The sequence below is a fragment of the Prionailurus bengalensis genome, chromosome D1, assembly GCF_016509475.1.
Source record: "Prionailurus bengalensis isolate Pbe53 chromosome D1, Fcat_Pben_1.1_paternal_pri, whole genome shotgun sequence".
NCBI lineage: Eukaryota > Metazoa > Chordata > Mammalia > Carnivora > Felidae > Prionailurus > Prionailurus bengalensis.
In genome coordinates this window covers 111,288,226-111,301,383 of record NC_057346.1, presented here as the reverse complement: position 1 = coordinate 111,301,383, position 13,158 = coordinate 111,288,226, and the positions used below count along the sequence as shown (strand labels likewise).

The 13,158-nt window shown below is 60.3% G+C and overlaps 1 protein-coding gene across 1 annotated transcript in view; it reads right to left on the bottom strand.

Moving 5' to 3' along the window:
* Window positions 1–13,158, bottom strand: part of LRP5 (LDL receptor related protein 5) — a 104,823-nt gene that overhangs the window by 47,382 nt on the left and 44,283 nt on the right. Inside the window, exon 5 of the mRNA XM_043581878.1 lies at window positions 12,159–12,290. Coding sequence (XP_043437813.1) covers window positions 12,159–12,290 — 132 coding nt within the window. The remainder of the gene's footprint in view (window positions 1–12,158; window positions 12,291–13,158) is intronic.

The following is a 13,158-nucleotide window of genomic DNA, read 5'->3' as shown; positions in this document are numbered from 1 at the left end:
CTTCTGACAGCAGAAACGGATGCCTTCACGATTCTGGAGGATAGAAGTGAAAAATCCAGCTGCTGGCTGGGCCACGCTCTCTCCGAAGGCTCCAGGGGAAACTTCCTTGTCTCTTTCAGCTTCTGGCGGTGGATGCTCCTTGGCTTGTGGCTTGACCGCTCCAACCTCAGCCTCTGTCTTCATACAGCCTCCTCCCCTGTGTTTCTGTGTCTAAATTTCCCTTTTGTAAGGTCACCAGCCATTGGACTGGAGGCCTGCCCTACTCCGGTGTGACTTCACTTTAATGTGGTTACACCTGCAAAGACCCTATTTCCAAGTTAGGTCACACTCGCAGGGTCTGGGGATCCAACAGGTCTTTGGTGGGGGACATGATTCAACCCATAAGAGGTGGGGAGCAGAGGGTGAGAGGAACATTCAATGGAAGGACAGGCAGGTTCGGGTCGGGGGGAGGAGTCCAGGAAGAAGGGGGCGTTTGGGGCAACAGCATAGAGACCAGAGTGTGCCGGGCCGTTTCTGCGGCTGGAACGGGCAGGAACGGGGCTGACCCACCGACACCCCCGGCGAGCCTGATCTGAGCTTGGAGGCCAGGAGCTTGCTAAGAGGTTGACCTGGCCCAGCATCCTGTGCAGGCCGCTGGGCCGGCTCCGGGCCCATGACAGTCTGCAAGGAAGCCTCGTGCAAACAGCACGCCGTGCGTGCAGCGGGAGTCCAGCCACAGGACAAACAAAAGCCTCCCTGGAACAAAAGCCTGGCAGGAAACACACGCAAACGTCCGCAGTGGTTATCTCTGGACCGTTCCCGGTCTTCCTTCTAGTCTCCAGCAGGGGCCTGCACACGTCTCTCCAAAGGACCAGACGTAACTGCTCGAGGCTCTATGGGCCACGACCGTCTCTGTCACAGTCACCCAGCTCTGCCGTTGTAAATAAAGGCGTGCGAGCGAAACTTCACACGTGGACACCGAACCTTGAACGTCCTGTCACTTTGCCGCGCCACGAAACGTTCTTCTTGTGATTTTCTTTTCCACCACGTAAAAAACGTCCAAACCACCCTTTGTTCGAAGGCTGCACAGCACAGGCAGCGAGCCATCCGGCCCACCGGCCGAGCGAGGTTCGCTGACCCACGCATGAGAAGGATGCGTGCCTTTTACAGCGTTAGACGGCACGTCCTAACAACGACGGCGGAAACCGCGTAAGGAGGGAGAGCGGATACACAGGACCCCTCGACCCTCCACTCGATTTTCCTGTAAACCTGAAACTGCCATACGAGATAAAGTCTATTTGTCTTGTAAGTAAACTGAAAGGCAGGCACAGAAGTCCCTAAGAAAACCACCCAGACCCCAGCAACAAACAGGTGAAGGCAAATTAACAGACAACAAACACGACACACGGGTTAACTCGGAGGGGCTAGAGGCGGAAACGGCTGCCTACTCAGCGTGGCCACAGCGGCCCCCCACCGCCTCCCAGAGGACTGCGCCCGGCACACGCTTCCCGGACGGCAGTGTGGCTCAGGGACCCTCTGACCCCACAACTTCCCCTCTGAGGACCCAGTCCAAAGCAGCCGCTGCAAACACAGCCGGATTCCTGCATCGCGGAGGGTCACCGAGGCCTCGCGGTCACAGCAAACCCAAACCTGCGGACAATCTAAACGACCCTCCGCGCGAGAACATCAAATACACGAAGGGCCACAGCGCAGTCAGGCGCTACACGGCGGGCTCTGAAGAAGGGCCCACAAAGGCGTGGAAGGGGTCAGCCCCGACGCGGCCCGCACGCGATGCACGCGTCACGCAAACCCAGATCTGAACGTGCGTGGGGAGCAGGCGAGCAGGAAACAGCACAAACGCTGGCAGCAATCCCTGGGCGGCGAAGATACGGGTTTTTATTTTCTCCGTTATTCTGCGTAACGGCTTCCTTTCTATGGTGAACACGAATGTTACTTTTTAACCAGAAAAAACCCAAGACTTTAAAATGTGGTGGGGGTGGGGGTGGGGCAGCGTACTTAGAGGCCTCGTGGTTGCCCTGGGACAAGGTTTTCTCACTGGACAATCGGGGGGTGGGGTGGGGGGGGGAATGAAACCGCCATGCGGGGGTGACTTATTTGGCCCTCCAGGATCTGAGCCGAGTGGGAGGGAAGGACAGGAGAAGGGATGGGGCAAGACGGCCTGTAACCCCTGACAGCCCAGGAGGAGGAGATTGGCAGGTCGCCCAGTGCGATTTGGAGGGTTCTCACAGTTAATCCCCTCTGCACCCCAACACGGGAAAGGATTTTTCACGATGAGCAAAACAACACATCCCAGGATGCGGAGGGCCCCCAAGCCCTGCGCCCCCCACCTGGCCTTCCCAGCAGGCAGAGTGGACATCACGGACTGTCCCCACAGAACCCGCATCTCCAAGAAAGGACAGGCCCCTCCCTGCCCAGAGGTTCGCACCACCCCAGGGCGGCTCTTTCCACCCGCGTCTTTTCAGGCCGGACTCGGGAAGCGGCGCGCCCGCCTCCCTTCGCCGGCCCCCCACCCCCCACCCCTGGTTTCGCATGGGCTCAGGAGCAGGCCTGGAACCACACGGGCAGCACGGGGTCCCAGCACGGGCTGCCACCCATGCCACAGGCTCTAAGGCCACAAACAGCTTCACAGCTGGTAGGCAGCTGACTTATTTTTGTTTTTTAGCAATTGATTAAGTTTCTCCGCTGCCCCCTGGGGTAAGCTGTTGGACAAGCGCTGAGACCACAGCCGGGAGCCCTGGCCCAGGAGACTGTGCCGAGTGACCACAGGGGAAGTGGCCGGGCCAGGCACTGGCTCCGAGGGAAACCTGAGGGCCCAGCAGCTGTTGGCCGCGTGGCCTGCCCGGGACCCTATGGGAGGTTGCAGTCCCCTAAGAGTGGCCGGGCAGGCGCCTCAGTCTGCACAGCTCTAAAATGGGGGAGTCACTCCTCTGCCCGGGAACCTGGGGCGGCCGGAGCAGCAAGGTCAGTGCCAGCCTCAAGACTTCTGTGCAGCCAGCCCCTTCCTCTCCTATCCCTGGGTTTTCAGCCCCTCACGTGGTCCTCTGCCGCTTGCCTTTCCCCTGCCCCTCAGAGGCTGCCACAGCCCAACGGTCACACCCAGCTTGGACCCTCAGCCACACTTCCTTACTGAGTGACCGTGGGTAAGCGACTTGACCTCTGTCTACACACAGGTTAAGAGTCAGGAGTGGATACGGATTCCCAGCAAAGCTGAGAGGTCCCATGACAAGGTCAGGGAGCCTCTGAGCCCAAGGCCACAGCCCCAGCAGCCCCAGCAGCCCACAGCCCCAGGGGCATTGAGCACATCCCCGGGGACCTGCCTTGGGCCATGCTCTCTTTGAGCCAGCAGCAGAGACGTGGCCCGAGGGTTCGAGTCCCAGGCCAGAGGGCAGAGAGACAGGGAGACAGAACAAAGTGCGGTTGGTTGGGCAAATTAAAGGTGGGCTACCAGGTGGGTCGCTGGAAACACAGGACTGCGGTCAGAGGCTATGAAGCAGTCGGTGACACACGATGGAGAAGGCTGGGTCCCACTCTTTGGGGACACGGCTCAGCTCTTCTAAAAAAAACACTCAGAGTGCCTTCCTGAGCCCAGGCATACAGCAGGGGCTCCATAAACACCCGAAGCAATCCTTCTTCCTCCTAGAACATCCTATCCCGCGGCTCCCAGAGGTGGTGGCGGCCGCACCTCCGGAGCTGCGGCCACGGCACGTGGCAGGTGCTTGGGTTCAAATCCCGCCTCTGTCCCTTCTTCTGTGGCCGTGAGCTAGCTCTGATGGCCCAAACTCCTTTTTTTTTTTTTTTTAATGTTTCTTTACTTTTGAGAGAGAGAGAGAGAGAGAGAGAGAGAGAGAGAGAGAGAGAGAGAGACAGGATCCCAAGCGTGACCACCCAAACTTCTGAATCAGGCCGCCCACAGCCCCTCCCTCACCCGGCTCCCGTAGGGCACAGAAGAGTAGATCGGTCAGAAGTGTGGGTGCCTGGCACCCCCCAAGGCGCACTATTACTGCTATGGCCCGCCCTGCCCTGGCAGCACAGGCAGGATGCACGGGGGGTGGGGTGACCCATGAGAAAGTGCTGCTGCTTTCGCTCAAAGGTGGTTGGGCTCCAGCCATTCGCGTGGCTCGTGCACCGCGCCTTACAGTTTGTAAGGCCCTGCAGGAGACACGACCCCATTTGATACGCCCAGGTCAACGAGACATGGAGAGCCCGCATTCCGTCAGGTCACAGCCACATCGTGCAGGCTCAAGGCCGGACTCAGATGCCCCAGTGCCCGCCACACCACGTCCCCCCAGAGGGGATGGGGGGGGGCCCTTCTTGACACAGTCCTCAGTGCCCGGCTCTAGCAGGACCCGAACACCTGAGCTCTTGGCACGGTAGATGCTCCCGAAGATACCTAATCGATCCCCGCGTTCGTCCAGGGGCTGATGGCGGCCCCCTGGGAAGCCAGGATCCCTCCCAGCTTCCCTCCCTCGAAGTGGGTGTGGGAGCACATCACAGCACTTCTCCCAGGGGGGCTGGGGCTGTCAGAATGGAGACCCGAGGGACTGTCAGGTGAGGAGCCCCAGACAACAGGCGCTCGAGACAACAGGCATAGCATCGGCAAAGGCAGATAGGCAGGTGCTCAGACGGTGGGCTGGAAGGGACCGAACTGTCCATTTCAGTTGGAACAGGAGGCAAAGGGTGAGAAAGAGCCTCCTGGCCTCTGTCTGCTGATAAGCCAGAGGCCCCGGCGTCAGCCCGGCACATGCAGGCCATCAGGTCACCGCCTGCGGGGCACTTGCGGTTGGGGAAGGTTGAGGCACTAGGACACGGTCATTAGAAGCAAGACGGAGGGCGTGCAGCCATCACCAAAGCCAGAGGGGGCCCGAGGGGTGCCCGGCGGGTGGGGCGGGGACAGGGAAGGCCTTTCTCTGGCAGCCTGGGGGTTCCACCAGGGCTCGGACGTGCAAACCCAGAACCTGACTCAACAGACTGGGCTCTGGGGCCGGGCTGAAGCTGGACTCAGGTGGTACCAGCAAGGGGACACTGGACAGGCTGGGGTGAGGTGGGGGGGGGGACCAGGGGCTGATCTGGGGCCGGGCCGGAGCTGGACTCAGGCTGCACCAGCAAGGGAGACATCAGACAGGAGGCAGGGGGACAGGGCCAGTGCTGGGAGTGTCGGCAATCCAGCCCTCCGTCGGTGGACCCAGGGCATCCGCGGAGCTAACCACACCCAGGAGGCACCATTTGGTCTCATCCCCCAGCCCAGGATGACCGTTTTCTCTTTCCAAGAATACGGCATGCTCCCCTCTTCTCTTTTATTCGATGTAGAAGTTAGTCTTTAGGCTCAGACACAAAAGACCACATGGTGTGTGGTTCCATTTCTAGGACGTTCCCAAACAGGCAAAACTAATCCGTGGCGATAGAAGTCAGGACAGAGCTGCCCCTGCGGCATGTGGGGGGGTGGGGGGCGCTGCAAAGGGCACCAGGGAATCTCCCGGGTGCTGGAAACCTTCCGGATCCGGACCGGGGGTGGTGGTTGGGCAGATATATACAACTGCCAAATCGAAATCAGAACGTACGCTTGGAATCTGTGCATTTCACCGTCGGCAAGTTATACCTTCGTTTCCAAAGAAAATGCAAAAAAAAAAAAAAAAAGTTAGTGCTTGGACTTGTCACACCATTTCCTGGGACTGTGCAATCTGATTTTCTTGCTATTAAAAATTCACGGTCCATGGCTGAGAACAGCAGCTGCTTTCTGTTTGCAGAGCCAACGCCAATCACAGCCCGGCCGGCGTCAGCCTCAGCCACAAGGGCCTCCTTTCTTTTCCCTTTGACCTACTTCCCTGATAAGTGACAAGACAGCCAGACTGCGAACAAACGCGCCCCTTATTCCTCGGCCCTGAGCCTCGGCTAATCCACCCAGGGAGACGGATGGATGTGAGGGGCTTTGAGACCTCGCCCCAGTTGTCAGTCTGCCCGTCGGACCCGACAGTGACGCCTCTGTTCCTCCCCGCCCCCCGCCACCTTGGCCCACCACATCCCCTCGTCCTTTTGTTCCGAGTCCCTGCGAACATCTGTTAAAACTACTTCTTGGCGAGGTGCAGCGGGCGGCCCCGTAAATCATGCAGCCCGAGCCGCCCGCCCGCCCCGACACGCAGTCACGGCCTCCTCTGGAAAGGCCACGGAGGAGAGCACGGAACGATGCTCAGGGCCAGGCTGGCCACCGCGGGGCAGTGAAGCCGCGTGCCCTGGCCCCGGTAAGTCACCTGCCCTAGTCGTCCGGGCCTCGAGCGGGGACGTGCAACGCCCAGAAGCCCCCAGTGATGAGGAATGCACGGGGACACCACTGGAGCCAGGAGAGCAGCAGGCTCCCTCGGACGGTGGTGGCAACTCCCAAATAAGGCCCCGCTACTGCTGTTTTTAGCCCATCCCACATAATTGGAAAAACATGGGGAAAACCAAAGCCAGCTGGGCGCCTCCATCGGCCAGGCTGCTGGGGAGGGGTGCGTGGGATCGCAGCCTGGCCCAGGGATCCTGCCCCCCCCTCCCCCCCACCGCTGGCTGGAGGGACAAGAGTCACTCAGGCCCCAGGGTCTCACCAAGCCGCTGGCTGAGCTGGAGCCCAAGGGGGCGCTGCTTGCTATGACATCCTTCCTGGTCTCGGAATCTATAGGACCCCCACTGGGGCCAAACTTCAGGAGGACCCAGAGGGCCATGGGACACAAGGCACTCCTGACCCAGAGGAAGGGAGTCCTGAGCCTCCCGTCCGGTCTGCGTGGACCCACACAGGCACCGTGGGAAGAGCCTCTCATCTGACCCCCCCCAGTCATGCTGCTCTCCCCATTTCATAGGGAGAGAGCCCGCAGCTGGGAAATAGCCAGCCCCGCCCCATGCCTCCAGGGGGCAGCTTGCAGGCCCTGGGCCGTCACCCCCTCCCCCACGCACTGGGGCCAGCCCCCTCTTTGGGGAAGGCACCGACTCCCAGCGCTGGGCTGGCTTTCATTTGCTCAAAATCAGAGAAACATAGGACTCTTGCACAGCACAAACGTTTCTTCAGATTCAAGTCCACGGCATGATAACCAGCTGCCCAGACTGAAAGTCCCAGGAATCTGAGGCCATGGCTTCAGGTCTTGAGATGTTTCCGGCCGTGCAGACTTTCTCCAACTGCTGCTCATCAGCCTGCCTTGGGCGCATGTCAAGTACAGACCCAGCCCTCCGCCTCCCACGCCCGTCCCTTGTCCTGGAGACTCCGATTTGCTAGGGCCGGGGAACCTGGATGTGACATGAGGGTCCGAGTAATTCCGACACATCCAGGCCCCCGCCTCAGACCTCGATCCCATCCGGCCCGGTGCTGGCCTCGATCCCTGGAGAGGGCAGCCACATGCCCCGTGCCCTCGGGACACATACCTCACTCATCTGCCCGTCTCTCCCCGCCCACCACGTCCCCTCCCACCTCCTCTTAGCACCGGCCGGCCTCATCATCTACTTCTGATTCCAAACGTCCAGGGAAGAATTGCTTTTCTGGCACCAGACTGCCCGCATGCCTGCCTGCCTGGCTCCAAGTTCAAGTTCAGGCACAGCTCGTATTTGTTGGGTAGTCAGGCCCTCCTCCCAACAACCCCCCTCCCCCAAATCAGGTACTGTTATCATCTCTTTTTACAGGTGAGGAAACTGAAAGCACAGAGAGGCTGAGTCATTTTCCCAAGCTCACACAGCCGGGACATGAGTGAAGGTATCCTAAAAGGATAACTGGGCATAGAAAGCCATCCCATAGTTGGAAACTGCTCTGAGACTGGGCCCCCCCTAAGACTGAATTTCCTCACCACCCCAAAAGTCCTGGCAGACTCTCAACTACAGACCAAAGGCACAGCCCTCGGCTGTGGCCTCAGTATTCACCCCCTGGGATGCTGGACCTCGCGGAGTCCGGGGCCAAGAGGAGATCCACAAGTGGCCCCGGGGCCGCCTTTGCCAGCCCCTGAATCGCATCCTCCCGCTGGTCACCCCGGCCTCGGAAGCCTCCGTGGGTGCTGCTCTGATCCAGCCAGGAAGGTGCCCTGCACCGGCCGGGTTTGCGCCCGCCGGGACCTCTGGGCCCCACTGTCAGCGGTGACATTCTGCAGGGTTTAGCGTTTCGCTGTCTCCACGTTACCCTCATGTTTCCAGCGACCATCTCCAGGCCATTTTCACAACCAGTACCCTGCACATCATCAGCAGTCAAAATCCACATTCCACGTGTAGTTCACACCCCCCCAGGAGGCAACACTACATGCGCCAGGGGGCGTGGGCAGCCTGGAAGGCCTCGCGAGAAAAGGAAAACAGCCACGGTACTCAGGTGACAGGATCACAGGCTTCTAATCACACGGTTTCCTTTCACGTGATGTTCTGTGGCAGGAAGCAACACCCGGAGGGCAGGTCTGCACCCCAAAACCCAGCTTGCCAGCGGAGGGGGCGCGTTCTGAATCTGAAGCCCTCGTGATCCTCGCTCACGGCCCCGTCTCAGACTCCCTGTGTCTGTCGCCCAGGCACAAGGAACGCCCCTCAACGACAGAATCCGTTCCTCACGCCTGCCCGGATCCCTCTGGATTGAGAAACACGGACAGATACCCTCCACCCTCCCACCCCAAGTTTCCAGAAGGCCATCTTGGTGGCAGACCCTTGAAATGTTCTGAGAAGCTCCTGGAGGTCTTCTCGACTGAAACTAAAATGTTTAGGAAACTCTGTTTGCAGGTTCCCACCGCCAATGGCTTCCCACTTCCGCTTCGAGTGGGTCCAGGGCGGGGGGCTGCAGAAGGCCCCGTGCAGCCCCCAGAACCAGCCAGTCTGTGAGCGGGAACCACGCGGGGTGGGAACCACGCTTATAAAAAGGCGGAACCCGAGGGCCACATCCTCGTGCAAAAGCCAGACTCCCAGCCCATGCTGTCCGTGTCGTCTGTGAGCCTCCCTGACCTGTGACGTCCCCTACGGGGCAGCCGGAGCCAAAGGAAAGGTGCAGCCTCAGTCTAAGAGTGGCCCCGGGCTGCCCTGTGCAAGACGCCCCCGGCCACCCACACCGGCTCCTCCGAATGACGACAAAGGCGTTTTTCGTCCGCACACTTGGCATCCTCCCACTGAGTCATTTGTGAAAGTGTCTTTCACGGCTGGGAGGCAGAAACAGTTCTTACAAGACCAGGGAAGGTGACCCCGAGCAACTGAATCCATCCCGGGGGCGGGGGGGCGGGTAACCTGCAAGCTGGCCACTCTTCCTGAAGGAGGCCAGGAGACGTGGCTCAGCCCCCTGCCACACGACTTCCAACCGGGACAGCCCTTGCTGCTAATCCTCCAGATCCACCCCACAGGAGTTCGTGGGAGCTTCCAGGACCCCCCCTCCCCTTGCGCAGGAAGGAAGCCCTCTTACCCCAGGAAGCCCTCTTACCCCAGGGCATCTCCCCTCTTCTGCCCGCTGCCTCCCGCAGATGTTTGCAAAAAGAACCGAAATGCCCTCAAAGGGCTTGACCCCAGGCAGTGGTCCCAGAGCTCAGAGGCTCCGGCTACTGGAATGCTGAGAACCAGAAAGTCCCCGTTCCTCTGCCTGGAAAAGAAATCAGCCCTCCCCCAGGGGTGGGAGGGCCGTGGGACGATGGAGACAAACCTAGGCTTCCAGAGGCCCTGCCCTTCTCCCTCTGGCCCAGCGTGATGATGGACGTGGCTGCCATATACTGTGCACTCACGACGTACCAGGGGCCCAGCACAGCACCTGTGATACCTATTGATACAACACTGTGTCCTCCCCAGCTTCCCCGGCTAAGGGGTGGTCTGTGACTGCCCCCGCATCTCACAGATGAAGAAGAGCAGCAGAGTGACAAGTCCCCAGGCGCTGTCCACCCCCGATGACCGATACCCTTTGTGCCCCCGGGTAGCTTGGGCAAGTCCTTCGTGGAACTGTAGGCTTCCCCAGCTGTGCACCTGCACCGGGCCAGGACTCTGGCATTGTGACCCCAGACTTCAGTCCTGGAACTCTGACGCGTGGACCTCCTGCCTCACGGGGCCCCTGCGTCAGCTCCCCACCAGGGTGCACACTGTTGCATGATGTACCTTTTGGGGGGTTGTGTCCACCCTCCCCCCTCCCCCCACCGCTTTCCCGCTCCTGCCCCAAAGGTCCTCACGCAACCCGGCTGGATGCGGGCAGAGACGGCAGCCACGCCTGTCCTTCTCCCAGAACAGATGGTCACCTCCCCATTCGGCACAGCGCTTGGACGGGGATCACCGATCAACAGCAACAGCACCAGATTCACATCGCCCTAACCAGTGGGCCAGGCCCCAGGCCGGCTCTCTCACGGTGGCACGACTCGAAAACAGCAAAGACACAAAAAAACGGAAATGCCCAACAGGGGGGAAGATGGTTCACCGGACAATTATTTTTCAGGCACTACAACTCATGTTATAGAAGCACATGCCCCTCCTCTAACTGCCGATGCCCCCTGCAACAGCGTCAGGGGGAATGCAGACACTCGTGGCAGAACGGAAGAGAAAGATACACTGAGACACGAGGCGTCTCCAGGTTTCCCTTCAGCTTCTCTACACACAAAGCAGGACGGGCTACGGAACGCGCAGGGCCGCTGCAGGCTGAACACAGGGAGCCCCTGCCCCAGAATTATCCAGCATTTCAAGTCAGCAACAACGGAGCATTAAACCAAGCACGGGGCTCTTTGGAAGCCGGGGGCTCTGTGTGACCGCCCAGATCAAATGCCTGTGAGGTCAGTCCCGACGCCACCTAGCTCTTGCCTCAGGGCTGCCGCACGTGCTGTTCCTCGCGCCTCTTCCTTGTTCATTCTCAAGTCTCAGCCTGTCTCCTGGGAAGGACCTTCTCTGACCTTCCATCCGGGCCTCCAGCCCACCCCCCACCCCCGCCCTCAGTATGTTATTCTGCGTCTCGGTCCTTCCTTTGTGTCCTGTGTTACTCTGATCCAAATCTGAATTCGCATTCTTCGTTCACGTGCCTGCTTGGTTCCTGTCGACCCCTCCACAACTCAGAGGGACATTCCCTGTAGGAAGAACAGGGGGCTGGAGTGGGGGGGGGGGGAGGTTCACATTTACCGCTCTGTTCTCTGCACGCAGCACATGCAGGCACACGGACTCCCTGTTTGCCGGGATGAACTTTTTGTTTTAAACCTGTGCCCAAAGGAGTGGTAACACTCCCTCGGCTCTGGCCGCAGGTCCCCAGGGAAGCCCCCAGTCTCCCTTTACTTCCCCCCAAGTGCCACTGGCCCAGGGGCGGCCTGCTTCCTGACGTCTCTCACCGGCCTCTCGCTGGCCACTCCACTGCCACCCAGCTGTGCTGGGCCCTAGACACCCCCAGGGACAGGCTGCACCCTGGACACACCTTATTCCCAGAAAAGCACACTGTGAACGTGACAGCCAGAAATAAGGAGCCTCGGACGGTGCTCCAGAGGAAGGAGGGGTGACACATCATTAGAAGACGGTCATTGTAGGAGACCTTGAAGCAGCAAGTGTGGCAAATGAAGGGCGGGGGGAGCACCGAGAAACACTTGTGTGGGGGGAGGGAAGTCAACTGAACTTCACGCACCCCCCAATTTTTTCCACTGAGCAAGCGTCTGCAACCCGAATTTCCGTGGGGAGGGTGGTTATTGAGGCACGGAGATCCCATGGAAATGGGACGTAAGGATGAAAATGCATCAGAAATTCCCTATCAGTGTGGAAAATGCTTGTGGAAAAAGCAGAAATGCAGGAGACGAAGCCAGCGGGGAGGCCCGCAGCCCCACACCGGCAGCGCGTGCTTCGGAGAGCCGGGAAGGCAGGAAAGGAGACGTCTGTTGGGCGCAGATCGCGGGGCTCTCCTGATTCACAGTGTTCCCCTACACGACTGTCCTTTTGACAACACACACACTGTTTGCTCGGCAAGTCGTGACAGCGAGCATCTCGGCTACACTCATGGCTTTCTGGCAGCCGACTGCGAGGTCACCGGACAGACCAGACCTGAGTCCCGAGCCCGGTAACGTGCCCGTCGGGCAGCCGAGCCCAGATCTAACCCTGCAGCCCAGCCGCTGGGCCGCCCAGGTGCCCCCGGCTTCGGAGCTCCGAACACGTGAAACCTTCGCCGAGGGAAGGAGACCGCCAGCCCCACCCCCACGCCCCGCCAGGCCGGCTCCCCCCACCCCAGCCAGCGCCCCCCCCCGTCTCACCTGCCTTGCACGTCTTGCCGTTGTCCTGAAGCTGGACGCCAGTGGGGCAGGCGCACGTGTAGAAAGGCTCCCTCGGGGACAGCAGGCACAGGTGAGAGCAGCCGCCATTGTCCTCCGCACACCGCGTGTGGACTGGGGAAGACAGGGCGGGGTGAGAGAAGGTTCCAGAACACAGCCCTCGACCCCACCCACCCACACACGCCACCCCATGGGGGCATCCTCCCTGCCCTGCTCCTCTTCCCCGCCTTCTACAATACGGAACCCTCATGTTCCTCGGGGCCCCTCGGATGGCACCTCCTCTGGGAAGGCCACCCTCGGCCAGGGTCTCAGGACCTGCCCGTGCGGTAGGGACTGGGGGGCTCCTGGAGCAGAGGCCTGTCTTTGGGATGTGCTTGGAGCCCACGGGATCTGCACGAATGCTTGGTGGCCACACCTGGACACTCCGGGTACTGATAACAACCCTTCTCATTGTCCCAAGCCCATCCGTGACCAAGATGCAACTGAACAAATCCTTCCGGCATTTCACTCTGCCCAGGACAGGCAGGGGCGCAGTACTGTGTGACGTGTGGAGTATTAGCCCCCCACCCCCGCAAACGACTGGAGCAGATTTGCAGAGGGGGTCCCCCTCTTCTCCCTAACGCTGCCTCACGCACAGGGGCCTGCCCCCGCTGTGGATGCGGTAAGGACCGTGATGTTCTCACCAGGAGACCATCCTGGAGAGCCCCACCTTCCCTGGGGTGCTGACAGCTGCCACCCTTGCGCCCCCACAGTTAAGTTCAAAGCTGGAACCTTCCACAGCATCCCGGTCCCCGAGGGAGGACGTGAGCCCAGGGCCGTGACCTTGCTAGCTGCCCGTCCCAGGAGCCCTGAGTCCGTGGGCGTCAAGCTTTCCGCCATCGAGGACCCCCGCCACCACCCTATGGAGACCCCAAGCCGGGAGCCTCAACTCACAGCAGATCGATCACCAGTAACTACTTAACTTCTGTCGGGCCCCGACAAC